This window comes from Halichoerus grypus, chromosome X, assembly GCF_964656455.1.
Source record: "Halichoerus grypus chromosome X, mHalGry1.hap1.1, whole genome shotgun sequence".
Classification (NCBI taxonomy): domain Eukaryota; kingdom Metazoa; phylum Chordata; class Mammalia; order Carnivora; family Phocidae; genus Halichoerus; species Halichoerus grypus.
The window spans coordinates 17,138,227-17,164,013 of record NC_135727.1 but is presented as its reverse complement, the minus strand read 5'-3'; the positions used below and the strand labels follow the sequence as shown (position 1 = coordinate 17,164,013).

General features: G+C 41.5%; 1 protein-coding gene across 4 annotated transcripts; it reads right to left on the bottom strand.

The window, feature by feature from the left end:
• Positions 1-1,772: 1,772 nt before the first annotated feature.
• Positions 1,773-25,002, bottom strand: LOC118546753 (PABIR family member 2). Of its 4 annotated transcripts, none has more exons than XM_078064759.1 (10): positions 23,882-25,002; positions 21,642-21,720; positions 16,631-16,687; positions 16,071-16,114; positions 15,932-15,986; positions 15,561-15,662; positions 15,161-15,246; positions 14,585-14,649; positions 11,847-11,943; positions 1,773-4,577 (listed from the first exon to the last, which is right to left on the bottom strand). In XM_078064759.1, exons 1-10 carry the CDS (start codon positions 23,977-23,979, stop codon positions 4,433-4,435), a joined length of 828 nt encoding a protein of 275 aa, XP_077920885.1. In that variant the 5' UTR covers positions 23,980-25,002; the 3' UTR covers positions 1,773-4,432. The 4 variants fall into 4 exon arrangements, with proteins under 4 accessions (XP_077920885.1, XP_077920887.1, XP_077920886.1 ...); XM_078064761.1 differs by having other exon boundaries at positions 1,773-3,602; XM_078064760.1 differs by having other exon boundaries at positions 14,585-14,646.
• Between the last annotated feature and the right edge of the window lie 785 nt (positions 25,003-25,787).

Genomic DNA, 25,787 nt, shown 5'->3' with positions numbered 1-25,787 from the left:
TCCCAAGGCTGGGGCAAGGAAAGTATGAATCTGGGACATCTTAAGCCAGGTAGTGAAACACCACTAAAAAAAAAAAAGTGAGATTTGTCAAAAGGACACAGGAGCCAGCTTGGAGGAGCTGTCGAATCTGAGATGTGAATATCAAAATAATGAAAATGATTTTTTTTTAACATTTTATTTAGAGAGAGAATGTGCGTACGCAAGTGGGGGGAGGAGGAGAGGGAGAATCTCAAGCAGACTCTGCGCTGAGAGCAGAGCGCCACACGGGGCTCGATCTCAAGACCCTGAGATCGTGACCTGAGCCAAAATCAAGAGTCAGACGTTTAACCAACTGTGCCACCCAGGTGCCCCAATAATGAAAATGATTTAAAACCCACTGACTGAAATAAGGAGTCCACGAGTCCACACTGATGCAAATAAATGGTGAAGGGAATTTTTACAGTAGAATGCCAACTAATAAATGTAGAAAGAATGATAGAATGAGGGTCATCATTAGGTGGCCATCCTACTACCATCAGGCACGAAAGAGCAACGGATACTAAAACTAGTGAGTGAAAGTTTGAGGAAACAGGATATTCATATACTGTCAAAGTATCTCCGCACAAAGTATTTTATTAATTTCAAAGGGAAAACATTAACTAGACAGGAATCTGGCAGACACCACCTTAACTGAAGGATCAAGGTTACCATCACCAGTATTAGGACAGTGACATCATGTGCCTCCCACAGTAATAACACAGAATGCAGCATCAATTCTGTCGTATTTCTGCCCAGAATGCATAACCTGAATTTAATAACTAGGAAACATCAGTCAAACCTAAATTAACGGACATTTTCAAAATTGGCCAGAACTTTTCAAAAGATATGAAAATCACAAAAGGAAAGGCTGGGGGACTTCCAGATTGTGGGAGATCAAAGACCCATAACAACGAAGTGTAACACATTATCTTGGATTGATTCCTGGGTCCCAAGATGTTTTTTTTTTTTTCCTTTTTGCTAAAAGAGCATTATTGGGACCACAGGCAACATTTGAATGGAGTCTCTAGATTAGATGGTAGTTTTGTATCAAAGGTAATTTCCTGATTTTGATAGTTGTAATATGGTTGTGTAGAATGTCCTAATTAGTCTTTAGGAAATGTACTGAAGCAGGTAAGGGTAATAGGGTATCGTTTCGGTAACTTCTCCGCTGGTTCAGAAGAAATATGTGAATACTTAAGTACTTACACATATGGAAGGGGGGAGAGAGAGAATGATAAAGCAAATGTGGTGAAATGTTAACAAACAGGGAACCTGGGTGAAGGATGCACAGGAATTCCTTGTGCTATTCTTGCCACTTTTCTGTGTGAAATATCCCAGTTCGTGTTTTTAAGACATTGAAAAGAAAATTGAGTGTTTAGAACCTGAGTCATGCAGAAAAGGCTTTTATTTTTTACCTGTCAACCCCCCATCTTATTCAGAAGACTAAATTGTTTTGGAACATGTAAAAAAATGAAAAAAAAAAAAAACTGAAAATAAGAAATATGTGTGGCCTTGGCAAAAACTGTCTAAATTGTCCAGTTCTACAAAATGCTCATGAAAGTTTGACAGATTATGTGGAAAGAGGTTTCTTTTTGTTTTGGGAAACGGCCCAAACTTCAATGCAGCTATTCTTCTGTGCTCCTGGTATCATTTTACTCCAAACTTGACTGCAATTAGACACAGAGCATGCGATACTGGGACACGGAGGCAGAAAATAATTATTAATAAGGATAAAAGAGATAGACTTGAAAAACTTTTACAGAATTTTATGCATGTGTACACACTTTATTAAATTTGCATTCTAAGATATACACAAGGTCAGCATTTCACAAAACTTCCTATTATTTATTCCAAAAGCAGTTATCATGAAACAGAGTATGATTATATAAGTTAGTCAAGCAAAAAGAGCATCTATAGGATTTTCTTATCATATCATCTCTTGTACTTGCTTTCAAATAGAAGCCTGAAATATGATATATTAGAATAGGAAGAGAGAATTTTACTTTATAATAGTGACCACTTTTCAAATATTAGACTTTATATAAAAATAAAGGGGTACTGTCAACAAAGCTCATCTGAAGGTTAGCGTCTCTATCTTTTATTTATTCCAAAACAATCCCTGCATAAACTTAACTTCCTAGTCAATTTGAACAATAAAAACGAACCTCAGTTTAAACGATGAAGTGACTCATCTCGTCTCCTGGTTCTCACACTACTGTAACAACTTCATTTTCCTGTCCCAATTCTCACCCACCACTGAATTTCAAGAAGAAATTTAAATACCATCACATTCCGAAGGTTGTTTCTTTTGAGTCCTAAATTAGAGCCAAAAAATCATGGCCAAAAGTATCCCTTTAAGACAAAGAAGACAGTAGGGTGAAGGTGGATAAATATCCTGTAAAAGAGAAAACCATCTCTTGGCATTATATGGGCAGAAACATCTGAACGTGGTTCTTTCAGAAACAGAATAGACACACTGAATACCATCGAAGTAATTTTTCTTTAAGATGGCACGCTAGGGACCACGCTTCATAATATGTACACTGATGTTAGGCTTGAAAGCTTCTGGACTTTGCACAGGCGAAAGCAATACGAGAAATCAAGCCATTAATAATGGCCACCGTGGCGGTTATTACAGTTTAAAATCAACACCACAACTGATGCTGGACAGAACTACTTACTGCAAGCTAAGTGATGCTCTCTTGTAAGTCAAAGAGGCTAGATCTCCCTTCAAGCCATACAGGAGGACTACTCTGTGAGTGCCCTCAAAGCGCATCATCTTCCGTTAAAATTCAAGAATCTTGGCCTTCAAAGGACACAGAGGCAGGAGTTTCCATTTCTTACATTCATTTCAAAAGTGGAATATTATGATCCTAGCAGGCAAATTTGCATATTAAACACAGACAATCCAACCACGATGTCTGAACATTAAAAGAAACCTAGCACAACAGACATTTTTACACATTTTTAAATAATAAATAACACAACGATAGATTACACTCGGGTTTTGTTTTTTTTTTTAAATAGCTCTAGCAGGATTTTCCTCTCTTAAAAATTAAATAACTTACGGTACCTCAGACTTAACTATCATGTACACTGTTCACAGCTCAAACAGCTTCTTAAAAGCAGAATGCACAGTAACATTGACTTTTTGCAGCTCCTAAAAGCTTCCCCATAGATATTAAATCGCCCTTACTAGGAGGCAGCATCAACAAGAACTGGATTCGGACTCTGGTGGCAACACGATAACCCACAGTCGGCAGCAGCACGCACTCACCACGCGACAAAACCAACAAATCCAGTAACAGAAAAGTAATCAGGAAAAAAAAGCAGCAATCGAAACAGTATGTGGCAATCGGACACATAAAGCCCCCTCTTCTACCCTACCTTATGACATCCATCTTTACAGCACAACACTGTACCCCGAGGCACCTCAGGCCTCCTAAGACCACCCGAAACAAGCTGTCAAGCTCCATGTATGCTTTTCTACACAGTGCTTTGGGTGTAAATAACATTATTCATTCATTTGTAGATGCTCCACACATCTGGTCAAGGCAGGAATTTCTTCTCCTTGATAACACCACCTAGAAACATTAACAATATTTTATATATTCCTTCGGGCAACAGGTTTGGGGAGAAAAATATCAACTGTGGTGGCTAAGGCATAAGAACCTGTGGTGAGTCATCCAGGCATCCTGTCAAGTCCATTTACATTCTCAGCACTAAAATCAATCCTCACGTCATACACTCCACCAGCAAAGCGATATGGACAGTAATGAAAGCGACTACGTGTTTCTTCCCCTCTGAGAAATGGCAAGTAAGCAGCTCAAACAGGAAAGGGAAACAAAATGATGTACTTTAAGCTGATGCAGAAAAATAAAAATTTAATATAATCGAAAGCAATCCATCTATTATTGTGAAATAAAGAGATCTGAAACTAGTCAACAGAGAACAAAACAAAAACAAAACAAAACAAAACAAAACAAATCTCTCAAGCAAGAGAATTTCTGATCAACTTTAGCTGTCGTGTCACTGCTGGGAAAAAGAACTACACATCAGTGCTTTCCTTAAACATATAGACTCCACAATAGGTGCTCTCTGAGGCACTGAGGACAAAATATATATGTCTATATATATATATATATGTATATACTCTAGGCAATCGAAAATGAGTATTGGAGATTTAGTCACTAGATCCAAAATGAGATCCGCAAAAAGAGACATGAGTAAGGTCACTACACTCGTAAACTTGAACTTTTAGAGGAGAGAGATGCCGAAAAGAATGGCATCAAAGTGGTTTTTTTTTTAAGTCTGTCACACTTTAATCCTCATATGGATCAAAGTTCTCTGCGTTCCTCACTGAACATTTTACGCAAGGAACAGCAGTTAAGACGCTGAATCAGAAATGGGTAAGTCACTTGGGTGAGAGATCATCCATCAAGATGAACGGAGAGCATGAATTGGAGCATGCTACTGGAGACTCTGCGGTTGTGCTGCCTTTAGCCAGTGAGTCTGAGGATAAGCCACTGCTGCTACTACTGCCATCCAAAATATCTGAACTGAGGACAAAGCAAAAAGAATTATAAGCAGATGCATCTATCAGGGTAAAGGTAAACATAACATGCAACAACACAGTTTCAAGAACTCACATGTCGGTAAGAGCATTTGTAAATCATACCAAGCATAAGCAAGAGCAATGAACTACACGGGCTCCCTGCTTCGCGGGAAGCCTGCTTCTCCCTCTCCCACTCCCCCTGCTTGTGTTCCCTCTCTGGCTGTCTTTCTCTCTGTTAAATTAAAAAAAAAAAAAAAAAAAGAGCAATGAACTACATAATGTACTGTATTCAGATACCTGCACAAACAAGGTCACAGAAGCCCAAAGTAGGACGCTCAAGGTTCTGTATCACTTTAGGGCTCTCTTGGAGCCACCAGAACGTCCAACATAGAGTAAGCACTCCTCTTGACATGTCATGACTTTGGTGAGGGAGTTCCCTTACCTTCAGCTCAAGACATTGCTATCCTGAGATTTCGCTTCTTTCCTCCCCATCAGCCTTCGAGTAAGAGGACTGGCTACTCACTGAGGTACCCTGCATCATCTGAAGTACTCTAGTAAGTTCACTGCTTCATGGTTCCTCTACTCCAGAACATGGTCGTTCAACTACCCTAGATTTGACCACTTCCCCCTTCGCAAGAGGCCTTCAACTCAAACACTTTTTTTTTTTCTAATTTCTCCCTGCACTGTTTGTCTGTCTTATTCTTCTCATTTGATGAATTTGACAGTTTCCTTTTCTCTTCCTTTCAGAACCCAAAGGTGTCCCTGATATCTCTACAAGCCTCCCTCAGTTACTATCCAGTTAGGCTGCTAAAAGGAATGTTCTATTGCCACAGACCCAATACCTTCACCCTCCGTTGGCCTCTTTGATTCTGACAGCTAGCTTCTGCTCCCATCCTTCCAATAAAACTCCCAGTCTGGGCATCAGAGCCTCTAGAATCCAGCCCAGGGATGCCTTACCCATCCAGCCCAGGCTCTCGTGGCTGCCGACCACCCATCTGGCCTGCTTCATAAACCTGGCTTCATACTTCAGTATTCACAATTAAGAGCCTTCACAATTTCGCACCAGGCTGCCTTTCTGGCTCTGAGTCCCATCAGTCCAACATTGTAAGTGCTATGCTCTATATCTGGCCTGAATTCACTCCTTCACTTATTCTAATATTTACCAAGGACCTGCCAAGTCCAGGAAGTATTATGCTAGATCTTAGAAATATAATGGCATCTAAGATAGACACGGTCCCTGCCCTCATGGAACTTTACAGTAAGTACAGTGGGGGACACAGGCTTTTAAGTAATCACGCTAATACATATGTACTTTGTGATCAAAGCAATAAAAGCAAGATACAAAGGGCTCTGCAAGCATATAACATGCGTAACCTGATCTAATTTGGAAGAACAGGGAGGAACACGTTCCTCAAAAGTGATACTTGAGCTGTCATCTGAAAGATGAGTAGGCATTAACTAGGTCTGGTTTGGGAGGAAGCAAGGGTAGTTTTAGGAGCCGAAAGCAGGCTAGTGTGGCTGTTAAGTACAGAGAGTGAGAACACAATGAGAGACAAAGCTGGAGAGGTAGCTGGGCAGTTTTAGGATTTACACAGACACACTTTAATTCTGAAAAGGGAAGCAAGCATAGAATTGGGAGAAGGAATAATGAATGAATCAGGAAATATGGGTTCTAGCTGAAGTCTGGTCACTAGCTCTTTTACAAAAGCCCACCCTGGTCTAATATGCTCTGAGGCTAAATATTAGGAGTCTTTAATATGATCACCTTTCTGGATCTCCAAGTTAATACATTTCCGGTGTTAAGCAACCCATGGTACATTTGGAAGTTTCTGGGCCCTATACCCTACCCCCCACCTCAATGACATGTAACGCTCTCCCCCCTCTTCTCTGCTATTTTTCTATTGCCTGTGGATTGTTTTTAGGTGGAGACAGAATACAAATAAACTTCGGAAAAGTAAACATAAAAATGGAAACAGTACAGTCCACAGAACTCCCACTCTATGCTCACTGCTGTGAAACGCATCATTAATAACAGCACTTTTAAGTAAGAAGTTCGGAAAATTTAGCTGGCACTGCTATTTTTTCAACCCAATGGTAAAACAGGTCTAAAATATGAATTATTCAAACTACTGAAAGAAAGTTACACAGATAATCTAAGGCATTGGAAAATCAAAAGACCTTTATATTTGCCTTTGGAACATATGTGATTTTTCCTCCTGCAGCATTTTGCCTAGACTAATATTAAAATGAATTTACTTTCCTAAAGCACATATTGGCCAGGCAGCCGAAGGACACGCTCTGTGCTACTTGGCAGGAAGAAACAGGCTTAGATTAAAATTTGGCCACCCAGCAGATAATCTGAATATAAATAAAGACTTTCTTATTCCAACCACCAGACTTACGGTGAGCCCTGGGTTAAAAGATTCCATTTGTAACAAGACCTGCTTGCTTAGGTGAATCCTGTATTCATTCAAAAACACAGAACATGGCTCATGAGGAGAAAGCTCTCATGTAACATGGTTGATTACCTTAAGAGAAATAAGCTAACAGGGAAATTACCAAGAAGTTACCAAGACAAAAAGAATACAAATCTGAACATTTCATTTCATATATTCCTTTTCAGGAATTTCTTCTCTATTATTAAATATGAACGTATGAAAAACTGTGTTCATTATTAGTGAAATAGCATACTTATATATAACTGCCAGTGTAATTTAGATACAGAACTTGGTAAACCGTTCACCAGGTATTTTCACTAAAGTCTAATTTCTGTTCTAATAAATCTGATACTACTACACTTGGTCATGGAAGCAGAGACTACAGGTAAATCTGTGTAAAGCAAGACTTACGTGATTTTTTTTTTTTATTCACAGAGAGGTCCCTGAATAAAAGTGACTTTCACAGCGTTCATTACTAAACCTTCCATCAGGCTTTCTAAAAGCAACAAAGTACGGTCCAATTTGAGTTTATCTTTTTCCTTTCCTAGCTGAAGCTCTGATGAAGGGGTTAATGGGCTTCAGACTAATGGCTGAAAGCCAGACAATGCAAGGAAAGCAAAGGACCTAGACAGTTCAAGTTGCACACAGTACACGAATCAAAAATGAACTAATTCTAATTCATTCTGGCCACTGAGTATACATATTGATGCAAAATCTGAACCACACATCAAAAACACAACTATTAAGGTAGTGCCCTCAGTCAAAAAAAAATAAGGGCAAAAGTATAAGAGAATTATTAAAACATTCAAATGATAAACAATAAAATCAGGACGTCCAGTGTGACTCATGCTATTACCCATCTGGTTGAGCCACTTTGTGCCTTGTCCAGTCAATAAACTGGGTTCTATCCGATTAAGGACAGGCAGGTAAATGCACTAGAAATTAGACACAGGCCTATCAACCCCTGCACAGATTCTGGTATAAGCTAAGACTATGTAGCATCCCCTACCCCTTGGTGTGGGTTAAAGTGGTCCATTGGGTAGGTTTTCTGGTCTCTACTATCTTATCTTAGAAAGATCCAACATTGTATTTCTGCATAACTTCTAAGTTTTTAAGATCACACATTTAAATATAATCATTTCCATAGTCACCTTGGAGATAGTTTAAAAGTACCAGCACAGATGTCTAAGCTGCTCACTTAAACATGTTCAAGGTATATGTATACGTTCTATTATTAAATAAATCATGATTAAATCTTATTCTTTGTACATGTCACATATTCCTGATTAAATTTTCTTGCCATGACACATAAACCATTAAAAATAATGTGAAAACCACGAAATGAAATCCAGTGAAAAATGTTAAAATAAAACTGTAATAAGGTTAAATTACCAGTCACACTAACACTGATGCACTGGGCAAGAATTTCATGGGAGAACTTTTCCTTTCCTGTATGAGAAACAGACTATCACTTAATCTTCACCACATGGCTAGTAGCCCTCAAAACAGATCATCTTGTTCCCATAAGAATGAGGAGCAGAACAAGAGTCCACAACACACAAAAAGAATCAAAGCGCCATGGAAAGGTGTACTTCCAAGCTATGATCAAATTCTTGAGGTTCGGAAGAACTAAATGCAGAATGACGTAATTCCTGCCTTGTGCTTGACAACGTTCCCCGGATTTGGCTGGCAAAGATTTCAGAGTTTTCATCTAGTAAAAAATACGGTATCAAGAGTGGGCCTACTATTCCTTTGGGCAGCAGTTGCCACATTGGACACAAACCCCAAATAAGTCTATACTCAAACTTCACGCTTAATTTACACTTCAAAGATGTCAGGTTTTATTTTATTTTTTTTTAATATATTCTTTTTTTAAGATACTATTTATTTATTTGACAGAAAGAGAGAGAGAGCGCGCGCACAAGCAGGGGGAGCAGCAGACAGAGGGAGAGAGAGAAGCAGGCTTCCCTCTGAGCAGGGAGCCCGACGTGGGGCTCAATCCCAGGACCCTAGGATCACGACCTGAGCCGAAGGCAGACGCTTAACTGACTGAGCCACCCAGGTGCCCCAAGATGTCAGATTTTAAAGACTGTTACCTAATATATGAAGTTTAAGTTAAAGTTTTAAAACCCATCTTCCCTTTGTGGGGTGGGGCAGGGAAACAAACTATGACAACTGAAATGATGAGATACCATCTACTAATGATCCGGTACCTTTTCTGCTCCCTAAAATGTATAAAAATGGTTTCCTTGGTTATCAAGTAGATTGGCTATCCTTGGCAACAGAAACCAGAACACAGCTAGTCTCTGTCTCTGTCCCCATTTCTAAGAATACGGATGTCTGATCAATGAAACTGCATTACAGAGATAGCAAAAAAAAGGTTTTGCAAAAGCAGGATCCAATTTTTACGGATCATGAATAACTCCTGTTTAAAATCTCTTCGTGGCAGACATAAATGTCAGCAATATTAGGATACAAGGTGTCCCCAAAGTCGGAGCAATTTTAAGCTTTAATATCCTCTGGAGTCCAGACGCTACAAACTTACCAAAAACATCTTTTAAAGTTTAATTGCTTAAATATCTTTCACACTTAGTTTTGTGAATTTGGAGTAATAAATTTCTTTTTAACCTATGACTTGAGCCACACGTTGGCCTGTTACTGCTCTGACTGGCCGTAAATGAAGCAAATCTTTCCAGCGTGAGGCAACGCTTTTTGTCTTTATGGATCAAAAGTGCCCTTGGTTACCAGTGTCGAGGTACCCAGGGCTCTCATAGCTAGTCACAGCTCTGAGGAGAAAGAATGGGAGTAGTGGCAACAGAAATAGGACCCTCACCATAGCCACCATCACTGACAACTTAGGCTTTGCTGTTCAGAGGAATAAACATCTGGACAAGGGGTGAGGACCCTTGGTAAATCCCAGACCCTTCTCTTTCCTTTTTTCTTTATTTGTCTGAACCTGTTTCATGGCATCCTGTACAGTCAGTCTGTGACATTATTTTTTTTTAAAAATCACTTCACCCTGTACGTTCTCAGCTTGGCAAAATGCTTCCCTATCTTTTCCCTAACTTGGTTACTTGGTTAGCAACTGGGTAAGCAAAGCTATTTATAATGTCATGTGCCTATATTAAAACACACTTTACCATAAAAGTGATAGGCAGTTTCCACTAAGTATAGAGTTTCAGCCGCTAGTCCTCTTGACAAGCCTTAGAAGTTTTCTCTTTGCAATCATCTACATACCTGGAAAGGCACTCTATACCAAAATTAGCACACTGAGCTACCAAGGACAGACACAGATGAGAGAGAAGAGAGACTGTGGGGCTGAAAATAGCTAGAACAATCTAAAAGGCATCTGTTCCAAGGTCAGAACAGTACTGATCAACGAGTCTAAGAAACTAGAAGAATCTGTGACTTCTTGGTCAACTAGAAGTACAGGTTATCTTACACAAAACAATTAACATGGGATCTGGAAAGACAGAATCACTAATCCTTATACCTTATAAGTGGTGTGCACAATTCTTCCATTTAGAGTACACCATCCTTTTATTTTTAAAATGAATGTACTTTTGGGCTCTTAAAAAAGATCCTCAGCTATAAAACTCAGGAAACAAAAAGTCCTGAAAGGCACTACACAGTTGTGTCTAGAACACGGGTGCTCACTGAATTGATTAGAAATATGTACCGAGGGGCGCCTGGGTGGCTCAGTCGTTAAGCATCTGCCTTCAGCTCGGGTCATGATCCCAGGGTCCTGGGATAGAGCCCCGCATCGGGCTCCCTGCTCGGTGGGAAGCCTACTTCTCCCTCTCCCGCTCCCCCTGCTTGTGTTCCCTCTCTCGCTGTGTCTCTCTCTGTCAAATAAATAAATAAAATATTTAAAAAAAAATGTACCGAGGGGCACTAGGGTGGCTCAGTGGGTTAAGCGTCTGCCTTCGGCTCAGGTCAAGATCCCAGGGTCCTGGGATCGAGCCCCGCATCGGGTTCCCTGATCCACAGGGAGTCTGCTTCTCCCTCTGCTGCTCCCCCTGCTTATGCTCTCTCACTCTCTCTCTCAAATAAATAAATAAAATATTTTTAAAATATTTAAAACAAAAGAAATATGTACTGAAAGATTTCAAAGTATTACCTGGCCACTGCCACTATCCCTTCCCCTTCTTTCCAATATGTATGTCAGCGTCCAAGTACTCAACTTCAGGTATATGAAAAGAAGTTAACTTTTGCACAAAAACACTTAAGGGCCTTAAGTTAGATACCTAAACTTGGATGAGTAAGGCTAAAAAAAATTATGTGACTAGACCACAGGAATCAGGAAGTGTATACTAACACTTGTTTTTATACTGAAAAAAAACAAAACCTGGGTAGGATTGTGACAGAATACCCCAAAAATTTAAAAAGATTTTATAACAACAGAAAATGCTATAGAAAATGCCATGCTTCAGAGGATGCTGGTATTCTCTGCTAAGTCAAAAGGATAAGTCAAACACAAGCAGAGCAGCTACAATCAATGCACATTATCCACAGCAACCCAGAAACTCTTTCTCACGCCATCCAGCTGTTGCCACTCTCCCACACCATTAGCACCTACTGAGAGAGGCTGACCTAACAGGAGTTAGGAAGGAAGGTGAAGGTGCCAAAAACATACACACACTTCTAAAGGAGTACTCAATGACTTTCAAATTATCTTTTTTTTCACATTTTCTGTACCTCCATGGAGCTTTCCCCTCTACAGAGCATGAATAAAAAGCCGAATATTATTTCAAATGATCCCAATATACTTTTGATGTGGCTCTTTTTTAACAGATCATACCCTAACATCCTTTGGATTTGATTTCATTTTTTACCATGAACTGAGATCAGACAGTTGCGCAGCCTCCGGAGACAGCATGCTGGTAGTGCCTTGGAAGAGCCTCTTGGGCTGGCTTTCTGTCTCCATTTCACCTAAAACAGAAAGAGATGATGCTACCGTAAAACAATTTTACAGATACAGGCATGGTGCTTAAATGGGATGAGCTTTGTTTAACTAAAGCTCAGAATACTTCGTCAAGCCATTACTTCAAAGCTGTTTTTCCACGGGCTTTAAGGTGGAAGAAATATACATACTTCCATATAACCTCAACCAAAAAGCAAGCAGCCCTAAAAAAAAAAAAAAGGCCTTCTTATTTAGCACGCTAAGGATATAGTCATGTTCTTTAATAGAAGAGCAGAACACGGACTGCATCGGGCAAAATGAATCAAGGCTTACCCCAGCAGAAATAAAGAATCCCCAAACAGCTGAAGTTCACAGTGAATAATGATTTATCCTGAGAATTAGTGAAGCCTATTGATTTTATATTACTTTAATATTGGAATATTTCCTGAGTTGAAGTCAAATGGGTTAAAAAGTATGTAGTCTAATAAATGGTGTATAAATCAAAGATTGCTTTAGACTACTTAGTGAAAATGAACTTTTTAAAAAGTAACTTTGGGGGCGCCTGGGTGGCTCAGTTGGTTAAGCGACTGCCTTCGGCTCAGGTCATGATCCTGGAGTCCTGAGATCGAGTCCCACATCGGGCTCCTTGCTCAGCAGGGAGTCTGCTTCTCCCTCTGACCCTCCCCCCTCTCATGCTCTCTCTCATTCTCTCTCTCAAATAAATAAAATCTTTCAAAAAAAATAAATTAAAAAAATAAAAAGTAACTTTGAATGCCCATCTGTAACTGAAAGCAATTATTAATCCATTCACGAAATTGGTGTTGTACTGGCCACCTCAATCTTATAAACTGTCTCAGAACATCTGTAAGGTAGCAGAAAAACTTTGCATCAATCGGAATAACATTTTGCCACCAGGAGTGCAAACACTAAAAACCCTCTGTTAAGACAGAAAAAGCCCCTTTCCAAATAAGCTATGATTTAAAACACACAAATACCTTAGTTTTGAGGCTCCTTATCTGAGCTTTAAAATGGAATATTAAATAAAATCTAATTCTTGGGCCTAACTATATGCTCCAATGGGAAATTAGTAACTGTGAATTTACAGCTGTACAAGATTCTTCTGATGGAAAAAGATCAAGCAACAACAAATGCAACATTCATTTTTTTCCTATTATCAATTAATTCATATTATCTTTCTTCTGGAGCTATTTTGAAAATTACTAACTCAGGAAAGGTTATATTTTTATTTGCTTTTGCCATGCTTTAATATGGAGCTTTTAAAAGCTATTGCCTGGCTTTCAACAACCCCTCATTAGCAAAAGACTTTAGCCCTTTTCAGCAAAGAATTCCTCCATCTGCTGGTATATTTTGGAATAGCTTTGAAACCAAACAACCGTACTAATTCCACCAACTTCCTGCAATATATCAAAAATTAATAATAACAATAATAATAATGGCTTTAATTTCCAAGTGTTATTTTCACCTAACAGCTCCTGAGAAGGTTCTTAGGGTTGTAAATAATTCCTTGCAGCATTAAGGTAAAAGACTACTAGGTTATAAAATAAAATTTATTCACTAAATACAAACATCGTCACCATATCAAAACCTATTTTCCAGAGCACACCATCTTTAAGTTACCTGCAATATCGTACTTTTTGAATCTGTGCATGATGCTGTATCGGTGGAAAGCTTCCACCAAAGCTGCAAATACCTGTTTACCTAGTATTAGGAGAGGGACTGTTTTCCTGGCCCCAAAGGTGATCTGCACAAAGAAACCACTTGCTGAACTGCTTTTTCAAAATTATGGTTAAAACTCTTGTTTAAAATGACATCCAGGGGCGCCTGGGTGGCTCAGTCGGTTGAGCGGCTGCCTTCGGCTCAGGTCATGATCCCGGGGTCCTGGGATCGAGCCCCACGTCCGGCTCCCTGCTCAGCGGAGAGCCTGCTTCTCCCTCTCCCTCTGCCAGCCACTCTGCCTACTTGTGCTCTCTCTCTATCTCTCTGTCAAATAAATAAATAAAATCTTTAAAAAAAAAAAAAATAAATAAAATAAAATAAAATGACATCCAACACTTGCAATCATATGGGTATAGCCCCAGGAATAATGAATGACTCAACCTATGTTAATTTTTTGTGCTTTTTTAAAATAGACTCCATCGGGGCCCTCACAGGCATCTGAAACTAGCACCGAGTGAGATCATTTTAGTTTACTACCCTGTGATTCAAAATAAGGTAATTAAGATCACCCCCATCATATCAAAAACCCTATGTGTTCGAATATGAGGCAGTCTCTCTCTGGGAGGCATAATTTGATGGTGGCTTATATCTGAATATGCAGCATGTTTAGAGACCTATTTACTAGGACATAAGCACATACTTCTGCAACGTATTAACTTGCATCTGTTTTCTATTCAGATCACTGAGAGGCAAAATTTTTGGAATATATATTGGTAATATGAATATATGAATAAGATTCAGTTATGAAGTGCAAAAAACATAAGACAGTATCAGATAACTAATTTACAAAACTTAGTATCCGTAAAGCATATATTGGGAAGAATATTTCACATTTCTTTAGAAAAAAGGAGTCGTGCCTTGAGCTAATTTCAGACAAATTCTAATTTGTCATTCAAGCTCAACTACGTTTAGTATCAGAAGTGTGATGCTTACCTTTTCTTTTCAGAGGACCAAGAACACTGGGCCTGATGCACTTGACTGGACTCTGACTCCTCCTGCTTCAGAGAATAAACAAACAGGAGGATGTGAAGTGCTTCTAAGATGCAAGATTAACGTTATAGCCCACCAAACAAATCAATAAAATTGACAATCATCTAGAAAACAATGGAAAATGCCTCTGCTGTAAGCTGAGGAACTGAAATACCAAAACATGATCTTAGCTGGCCTATGGCAATCTGAAACAACACGGCGTTTTAAGCTATTTTTAGAAATCATTCTATGAGACAAGATATCTACAAGTTTTGTTTTTTTTTTCTAAGATAAACCTTATTAAAACGGTATTTAGATTTGACTGGTCTACAATCTTACATTTTTTCCCTTATCCTTACAAAGGATATATTGTGTGTGTGTGTGTATCTGGTAAAATGTCACTGGTAGAACATAGGTGATAGGTATTATATGGAGGCTCATTGTGTTCAATTTTGTTGTCTGTTTGAAAATTTCCATAAGAAAACCTTGGGGAAAAAGTTCATCAGGAGAGACAAATTTTTGAAAGGCAGGTTCACTTACCTGGTAAAGCGTCTTGGACTAGGAACGGGACTTGGTGGCAGCCCGCTGCTGCTCACAAACATTTGTAAGGATGGTGAAAAACATTGCTAGAAAAAACGTATTTAATATTAACATAGTTCTAGTGCTCCAGCTTTCAAAAGGTTCTCATGATAATAGAAAAAACACCCTAAGAATTGCTTAGCGCGCACACACACACGAGAGAATATATATATATATATTGATAGACCGTTTTTTCAAGTTACTATCACTGACTTTCATTAATTTTCCTTCTAGTCATCGGATTCTTCACAAATGAGGCTGTGTGTGTGTGTGTGTGTGTGTGTGTGTGTGTGCGTGCGTATTTGAGAGAGTAAAGAGCTCAGTGTGTGAAAGAGAGTTAGCATCTTGTCAATGAGCCTACCTTTCCAAATCCTCTGGTGGGTGATGGTGCCGGAGAAACTGGAGTGAAGTCAATCCTTTTTGGAGAATATAGTTTCTCCGGCTTCTCAAAATCGCTGTCACTCTGTAAACATAAAGTGTTATTTCCTCACAATTCACAATCCAGCACATCACAGCTCTTTACTACTCAAGCATGCCTACATTTTTAGAATAGAAATGTACAGACTCTAAAAAGTTGCAATCTCACGTTCTGGTGGAAAAGCAGAGATCAAAAACGAATACAAATTTGGAAACAGGGGTGGACGAAATGGTATGAAAAAATTAATGAAGCCAATGAACAACATAAAGGTTTCCAGAGAATAAAAAAACAAGTAAACATGGGATTAACTTTACCAGGCTCAAGCTCTCATCCCATGATTGGCTTATCTGCATTGCGGTCTGCACTTCCCTAAAACAAACAGAAATGAAAGGCCATCAGTGCTCAGGAACAAGACATACAACCAGCTAGGCCCTGTTCTTATGAAGCACTAACCGTTCGTGTGCAGTTTCCCTGTTCATCATATCCATGCCCTCCTCCTGCAAAGATAAACATGTGCTGAAAACACAGTATCCACATCCACACGGTTCTCTACTTCGAAGAAAATTTTTTTTTTTTTTTTTTTTTAAAGATTTTATTTATTTATTTGAGAGAGAAAGCACAAGAGGGGGAGAGCGGGAGAGGGAGAAGCAGACTCCCCACTGAGCAGGGAGCCCGACGCGGGACTCGATCTTGGGACTCCAGGATCTTGACCTGAGCCGAAGGCAGTCGTTTAACCAACTGAGCCACCCAGGCGCCCCTACTTCGAAGAAAATTTTAAAAGACTTTTTTTTTCTGCCTTCTTTGACATCATCACAGCGCAAGCAGAACATTCTAAGACTGTCACCCCTGCCACGTCTGTGTTTTACCTGCACACTCGGAAGAATTTCCAGCTGTCTGTGGCTACCCAGAGTGGCAGCCTGACTCATGTTTAATGGATAAATCTTCAGAATGAAAATAAAAGCAAAGTGGACAATTCAGACAATTGTAGCTCTGAGCTAGGAAGTAAAATTTACCCTTTTGATCTGATGCAGTCTGCTGCTAGGAACACGGTTAGGCGAGGATGACAGCAACTGGAAAGGAAAAGTAAACATTTACTATTTTCTGAATCACAAAGCAGCAGTCTGCTGTCAGTCCCAGTGTCCAACTTCCTCCCAGATAAGATTTCATATTCTTCTCAGAGATGTAGCTCTTTAGATCACTGAACATTAACGCACTAGAGGCAGGACATTCAGTCTTTGGAAAGTACACCAGGTGTCCAACCTCAAAGCACCATCTGTCACTAGACAGGCACTGACTTTAACACTTTTCCCAAATGAATGCAGGGCTGTGTACATTTACGTAAAAAAAAAAAAAAGAAAAAAGATTCCAGGCCTTGGAAATATCCATTACCCCACTTATCTAAAATAAGGAACTAGGTAAGAAGGGAAAGAAAAAAACTGATTCTAGTCATTTTAACACCAATGCACCAATGGAGGAAGGCTCAGAAGCCCAGTATAATATTCTGTCTATGATTAGGGTTGATCAAAAACACTTTAAAACTGCAATCAGAAGATTTTGCTTGTGTGATCTAAATCAATTATAAAATTTGGCCACTACCACTATCACCGCAAACCCTACTTACTAGTTAAGAAAAATCAATGTGGAAGGCAATGTGTATTTTTCAGATAACTGCTGCTTTCCGTTAGATCATCATTTTTTGACAACACAAAGCTAAAATGATTTGGCGGGGGCAAATTATGTTCCCTCAAAATAATCACAATCTGATCACAAGATGAAAGGTACAATTCATCTCAACAGCTCTTACAGGGTTCTAACAGCCATAATGTAAACAACTGCTACTTATTCCCTAATTAAGTGCAAATAAATCTGTAGTGCTGTAAAACCAAGTAAGACAACGATCTTGTTACAAGAGGCCCTATCCTATTAAAATGTCTAAAAATCCTAATGTAGTGAGTAGTATAAAATGGTAATAAACTACTCCAAGTTTTTTAGGCAAAAGCTAATCCGGGTGAAATTTTTTAAAGTTACACACTAAAATGGGATTTTTACCTCAAAGGATATCTCTTCAGTACCCACCCCTTCCTCTTACTTTTTCCTCTCCTGGGCTCTGAAAACAGAAAAACTTTACGAATAAAATCCTCTTAAAGTTTTTTTTTTCTACTAGAAAACTAATATATGTTTACTGGTCAACTCTTAATAAAGGTCATTTGAAAAACACTAAGCGGGGTGCCTGGGTGGCGCAGTCGGTTAAGCAGCCAACTCTTGGTTTCGGCTCAGGTCATGATCTTGGGATCCTGGGATCGAGCCCCAAGTCAGGCTCCGTGCTCAGCCGGGAGTCTGCTTGTGATTCTCTCTCTCCCTCTGCCTCTGCCCCCTACCCCCAATGGTGCGCGCTCTCTCTCGCTCACTCTCTCAAGTAAATAAATAAATCTTTTTTTAAAAAAAGAAAAACACTAAGCTACTAGGCAAGTAAATAAGGCAGGAAAGACTAACAGGATACCATGGAAGAGAGCATGGATGTGTCCATCAGAGAACAAAAGAAACCCTAGAGGCCGCGAAATCATCAGGAAAGCCAAAGATTGCAAAAAGCTGATGGCAGAGAAAGTCAGAAATTTAGATGCTTCATCTATATGATGTACAACTTGTCAACGTAGGCAGAACTGGAAAGAAGACCCAAAAGGGGCACAGGGAAGAACAATGCTGTGTCTAGTACTGGAAACAAGCGTTAATGTACAGGCTGAGAAAAAAAGCCAAGCACGTCAAGGAGGGTGCTGGTTAGTGGTGTTAAGTGAAGCAAAGAGCTCAAGTGGGGTAAGAAAAGAGGCCCCTGCCACTGGCATCAAGTGGGCACTGGTGACTTTTGCAAGAACAGGTTTTTTAAAAGATTTTATTTATTTATTTGAGAGAGAGAGAGCATGCGAGCAGGAGGAGGAGCAGAAGGAGAGGGAGAAGCCAGCTCTGCACTGAGCGCAGAGCCTGAGTGGGGCTCGATCCCAGGACCCCAAGATCATGACCTGAGCCGAAATCAAGTCAGACGCTTAACCGACTGAGCCACAGGCGCCCCTCCAAGACAGTTTGGTTTTTTTTTTTTAAAGATTTTATTTATTTGAGATAGAGCAAGCGAGTGAGTGAGAGAGAGAAAGAGAGAGAGCACGAGTAGTGGGTGGGCAGAGGGAGAGGGAGAAACAGGCTCTTCACTGAGCAGGAAGCCCGACGCGGGGCTCCATTCTAGGACCCTGGGATCATGACCTGAGCCGAAGGCAGAGGCTTCACTGACTGAGCCACCCAGACGCCCCTGAGAACAGTTTTTTAATAGTATGGTGATAGAGGTAGTGAGATCACAAACAGGCTGAGTAGATGGCAAGAAACTAGGAGACAAGGAATTAGAGGCAGTATGGTGTGGATTAAGCTCTGTGAAAGCTCAGAGGGGTGGAAGGAAAACAGGGAAAGAGAGACCAATGAAAAAAGACAAGTCTGTGTTCCAGATATTAGATATGTGAGTCAGAAGAAAGTGGGAGCAAAAAAGCCAGGGAGGAAGGGACTAGAGGGGAGACAACAGACCGAGCAAAGAGACAGGAGACTCAGAAAACCTAGGAATCATTAGGACACAGCACCACATGTGGAGGTAAAGACATTTTCAGAAGAAAGCCGACACGTATACAAGATAGCTGTCTGCAAGCTCTGTGAACAGAGAAGGGTCATCTGGCAAAAGTGAAAGGTGGAGGAAGCCTGCAAAAATTTTTTTTCCAAACTAGAATATTGCTTTGGAGAACAGCACAAAGCAAGCGGCACCTTGAGCCCAAAATGCCCAGGAAGAGTTTCTCTCCTGGCCCTTCAAATGACCAATTCCTTGACATTTCCCTACTCGTAATATAGACAACATTTTTCCCCTGGTCACTAAGAAATAAAAGTTCAGTCCCCTGGTGTCCTCCTACGCCCTGCATTTACACCTAATCGGTTGTCACATCATGAAGAAACGACCTCTGCACGTCTTCTTGTGCCAATCCCCTCCTTTCCATTTCATTCCTCCCCTTGCTTTTGGCAGCAGACACAGGGAAGTGTATTTAAAGATTTATAGAGGGGGCGCCTGGGTGGCTCAGTGGGTTAAGCGTCTGCCTTTGGCTCAGGTCATGATCTCGGGGTCTTGGGATCGAGCCCCCCATCAGGCCCCCTGCTCAGCGGGGAAGTCTGCTTCTCCCTCTCCCTGCCGCTCCCCCTCCTCTTGTGCTCTCGCGTGCACTCTCGCTGTCAAATAAATAAATAAAATCTTTAAAAAAAAAGATTTATAGAGGACACTGTGATATAACAGATAAGGTGTAATCAGTGGCGACCGAAGTACCCAAAGGGTGCTGCAGAAGGCCTCCCGAACCAGGAATCAAGAGGAGAAGGGGACGGAGGGAAAGACAACATAAGGATCAACAAAGAGCAGTGAATCAACATGGCTCCTCCCGCAAACTAGGTATTTAGTGCAGCCAGAGAAAAAGGTATTTTGTCAGGGGGTAGGGAGAGATGAGCCTAGACAGAGTGGACAAGAATCTTCGCATCTTAGAAAAGAGCAAAAGTCAAGTGTAAAGAGGCAAATTCATTTTCCCTTTTTTTTTCCTACTACTGATATCAGGAACATAGCTGTGTAACAAGTGGAAACATTTTTCATATGCACAGCAAAATTAAATTCTACTTTCCAGTATCCTCAGGGAAGGTGACGTGAATCAAAACTCCAGATAGCAAACATTTTCCCCTTTAAGTATTTTTAGCCACTTCAGCTGGAAATCTTTCTTGAAAGTGTTGTATCTACCCCCCCCCTTTCTTAAACAGATTTTACCAAACAGAATGGCACTGGCATATCTCTATTCTAATCCCAGCCCTGCCGCTTACCAATTATGTGATTCTAAGCAAGTCGCTTCTATCAGCTGAGTCTTAGCTGCTGCCTCTTTTAACTGGGAAAAACATCTTTTGTCCTGCCTACTTCACACGGGTTGCTATGAGAATGACAAGTGTGAAAGGACTCTGTAACATGTAGAATACCATACAAGCATAGGTACTACTATAATTTAAGAAAAGGTTAATGACCCAGGTATCTTTAAGAACATCAAGTATTTTACAGTTCTATGCCAGCAAGACCCTCAGGGTCTATTAACGGGCTCTTAGCCCTTGTACTAAGCCACGGACTAATTTTTTAAAAGCCTCTTTCTGCTTTTCAGTTTTTCCCTCTCCTCCCTTGCTAGCAGCTATTAGTATACCTTAAACCCGAATGTACCTCTTCTGATTTGCTCTTTCTCCACACTACCGAGTTGGAAGCTTATTATAATTGTGCATAAATTTTAGATGATTCAGAGGTCAGAGAGGCTCCCTATAAATAAACTGATGAACCTTTGTGCACAGACTATGGAAATCAAGCGCAGCCATTCAGAGGTCTGTTTGCTTACATCTCAGATATCTTCCAGAGTGCTGCAGCTACTGGATAAGTGGGCCCCGCATGTGAAGTGCTACTATATAAAAAACCTCATCATAATTTCTCCCAATGCGACCAACTAATAAGGTGATCCCTGACAGCTCTGGCTGTACAAAACAGTCACTATTAGCGACTCTACCGGGAATATAAATACAAGCATTATAAAGGAGATCTTACTGTGGATAAATAACGTTGTCCAACAGACAGGTGTCAGAAATAAATACTCTGCTACAGTCTAAATGATTTTTGCTTCCTAGGACAAATAAAGACCACTTTTCTCAGCTATATTTAGAAGTTAATCCTGACTTACCTCATAACCATGATGCAAGTAGTGACAAAAAAACAATGAATAGTTTTTAAAAATACGAAGTCCCACAGCCAGGAAGAAACTTTAACCAGATCTCTTTTTTGGCACCAAAAGCTGAAAATGGCCACAGCATAAGCAAGGGAGGTAAAATGTTTTTTTCTTTTGTGAACAATGGTGCACAGCACATCATCTTAAGAGCGAGTAACTACGTTTGAAAGAGTTTTCTCCAATCCATGCCACTAAAAATACTTACTTCTATACTTACCAGGCTATGACGGCTCATAATCGTTGTACTATTCCTCCGAGTTCTAAAGGTATAAGGTTGAAAAACCTGTGAAAGGTCACTAAAAAAATAAAAATAAAATTGTTAATGTCTTCTCATTAAGATATCCGTCAACTCTCTAGTCAACAATGAAATCTTCCATGGCTCCTCATTTCGTACAATGGATAAACTCCTCACCGACCTCTTCAGAGCTTCCGTGGTGATGTGCTGTGGATCACAGGTTTGCCCAGATACTGATCTCCTCAGTGGTTGGGGGGCGGCTAGGAGAGGTATGGGGCGGAGCTCCAGACTGGTTGCCTCCAGCTGCTTCTGGTCAGAGCTCACGCCCCCAAACCGGTTCCCACCAGACATGAGCAGCCTCATCTGTTTACCCCAGAGGACCCAAACATATTACTGCTTTCTGTGTGTGCCATGATGGTGAGAAGGGCTGGGGAAGCCCTGTTCTACAGCACATCTCCCACTATTGCCCTAAATACGTGTTCTGCCCATGAACCTGCTGTGCAACTAAATAAACATGCCTGGAGTTTTGCTCCTGTTGCCTCTTCTGCCTCTAGCGTCCTCCCTCCCACCACCATCAGCCCAAATCCTCCCTCTCCTTGAGCCCCCATTTCGATGCAATACGCTCCGTGGGGCCTCTCTTCAATCCACAAACTGAATGCAATCATTCCCTCCTTTGAGTCCAAAGAGCACAATGGGAAAGGAGATGCTTGAGACACCGACTTTACCTTTTATTACAGAAAAGTGTGCGTGTGTCTTATTAAACTCCGTGGTCAAGGCCTTTTGATCCTCTTTGTATAACATCCCTGCAGTGCCTAGCAGAGTGCCATGCCCATGATAAGAAGTCAAGAAAGATTTTCAGGACTGAACTGAATTGGGCTTCAAGGGACCACTGAGATCACCTAATTCAGCTCTCCTAAGTTTCAAATGAGAAAACAGACACTCAGAAAGGCTAATTCATTCATTCATGATCACAGTTAGGGAGAAATATTGGGACTAGGTCTAGTCTCCTCAGCCCTTCTTCTGTCACATCATACTACCCTGCAAGTAATCACTTGATTCCTGATTCAAAAAACAGTGTGTTATTTCTACAACAGTCTAAATGCAGGTCAGCAGGATCGCCCCTAGTCCCTAGCAATTGCTTGCTTACCAGATTTAAAAAGACAACCCCAAAAGACCGATTTATTCCTACAGAATCAAAAAATAAATGTAGAGCTGAAGACAGCATTAGGAAAGCAGTCACTCCATCATTCCCTCAGTTTCAAAATTTAATAAAAGAAAATGAGTTAATTCCATTTTCCCCCAAAATACAGATATTATAATCAGTTTGATAGACAAGAATTACCTATTTCTTTGCCTTCACTGTGCTTGATTAATGATTTTGGCTAATTCTACTCCCATCCCCTTTTTTGGACTAATTCCATTTCTACAGGGTCTCGCAAATTAGCTCTCTACTAAGATGAATTGTCTACTTAGAAGAGTGAAATGTAATAGGCTCAGGAGGTCTGCCAACCTAACCTTCACTATCATAAGATTCTACCTTAAAATAGACCCTTTGGTGACTTATTCACATGAAAATACAAGACCCTACCACTAAAATTCAAGGGTTGATTTTTTCCATTGTTTTCTAAAACCTGTATTTTCACTGACCTAAGCTACACGACACCCTTCCTTTTTTTATTCACTGGAATGCATTTCTGGCTGTTTTAGGATCTGAAAACATTACGACAAATCCGAATCACTTAATGTGCCATGAACATGCCACTTGATTACAAGTTATTAGATAAATTGTGATTTATTAAAGTAAATGCTCTGTTAATGCCAGGGTTCCTAAACTCAGCTTAGAAATAGCAGCTCTTAGAGACAGGTGTCAAGTTGCAAGTCTAGTTCCAGGGGCTTCAGTCTGACATTCAGTGGTGTAAATTAGGCAGGGCAAGCAACCTGTTAGAAGAGCCAGAAGCTTCTTGTAGATCCTTTCAGAGTGGGCCAAGAGAGCCCCAGGTAAAGAGGGCCCCATTTTTCCCACAGTTCCCAGAGTTTGGGGTCAAACTTTCACTCCACCTTGGGACCCAAGTCACTGTGTCAAGCAAACAAGTCCCCACCCCCTCAGTTTAGAAAACCCAAACGAGCGCCAACTCTCACTTTAGGGAAAGAAGATTGCTTGCAGGGGGTCGAGGAGCCCCTGAACCCCATACCCGTACTTCATCGTCCCCAGCCCGCCTCACCTGAGCCCATGGATCAGGGGAGCGCTGCTGGATCTCCTCAGGGTGCCCCCATCAGATGTATCAGGCTCAAAGTCCAGCTCCATTTTCTCCTGAGCCATGTCGGAGACTTGCAGGCAGGCACAGCGGACAGTGCTCAGCTCCTGGTGCTTAGCTATGGACTCCCAAGACTCTCACTGCAGGACTGAGCTGCTGGGGACTGGCAGCTGGGGGCGGGGGCTAAGGGGCGGAGGCTTGGGGGCGGGGGCTGAGGGGCGGAGAAAAGCAGGAGAGGAGGAGGAGGGAACGAGGATGAGGATGAGGAAGGGAGGATGACAGTGAGTGAGGGGAGGAGGAAGGGGAGGTGGTAGTGGAGAGGGAGGTGGTGGTGGTGGACGGTGACAGAATAAAGGAAGAGGATGGAGGAAAGAGGAATGGAGGGAAAAAGAGCAAGAGGCAGGAAAAGCGGATAGATGGAAAAGCAGGAAAACAGAGAGGGTAAAAGGACAGGATCGGGAAAGGAAGAAGATGGGGGAAAGGAGGAGGACCGAGGGGGAGGAGGAGGGCAGGGTGGAGGGAAAAGAGGAACACGAGGGAGGGAAAGAAAAAGACGAGGTATGGGGAAGAGGAGAGAGGAAGGAGAAGGAAGCGGACAGAGGGAGAAGAGGAGGGGGAGGAAACTAGGCAGCGGCGGAACTCATGTTGCTATCTTTCGGCCGACGACCTCAAGCGGGGCCGGGCTAGAAACACCGCAGCTGCCCGGGCAGCGCTAGCACCGAAAAGCTGACAGTCGGGCAGGGCCCGGCCGGGTGGCCTCGACGGCTCCAGCTCCCCATGCTCGGGGACCCGGTCCAGCCCCCCATGCTCTGGGACCCGGTCCCGAAGGCTCCTCAGCCCTGTGAGGGGTGCTTCTCCCCTCCCTACCCCCCCACCCCGCCTGGGGGACAGGTGGGGGGTTCGGCCCCTCAGCCGCCGCCGCGGTGCCTCCTCTTCCTCTCTTGGGTTCTAATGGCCCGGGGGAACCCCTTGGGGCCAAGACCAAAATCTACAACCTGCCGCCTCTTCCGCCTCCCACGCTTCAGAAGCGGGAACCTCCGCGGTGCCAGGTCTTCCGCGTCCGGGCACCCATCGGGTCCTGCGCACGCGCCCGGCGGCCGCGCCAATGAGCCCGCGGGCACGGAGCATGCGTGGGAGCCCCGCCCCGCAAACCTCCTCCAAAGGGGAGGAGCGTTTCCAGTGGGCCCGGCGCCTTCCTCTTTGGCATTGGCCCGGGGACCCTGGCGCCCGATTTTGAAAAGAACCAATAGTTTGGAGGCACTGGAGCATCCTCGTTCAGAGGAGTTTGGGCCGATATTCATGGGAAGTAGAAACCTGTGGTTTCCAGGTTTTTTTCAATGCCAGTTTGTTTGCTCTGATCTCTGTGATCTCCGCCCACTTCTTAAATCCCTTGATTTTGTTGGTCTTTGGAGGGGCTGATTTCTTTTTCAGATAATCCATTTGGATGCACTAGACAAAAGAGAAATGAAAAAAAGCAATGGTGTAAAAATAAAGAGAATCTAATGAGAGTTCATATAGCGAGTGGCAAGCACTCATCTCCATTTTACAAGCACTGTTAGCTTCAACGATATTAGGAAAAGTCCTGAAGAACAAGTAGCAGAGCCAATTTTTTTTTTTTCTTTCTAAGATTTACGGAGACCCTAACAATAGCCATTCAGCATGTGTGAGGCCTGGAATAATTTATTTTATTTAACAAACACCTACATAGCAGTTACCGTGTGCTAGGCCCCATTCTAAGAGCTTTAGAAATATTAACTCATTTAATCCTCACTACTTGAATGACCCTGGGATAAAGATGGTATTGTATTGTGTTAATCAAACATAGAGAGAAATATAGGAAATTTAATAGTTATGAAATTGGTTTCAAAATTTA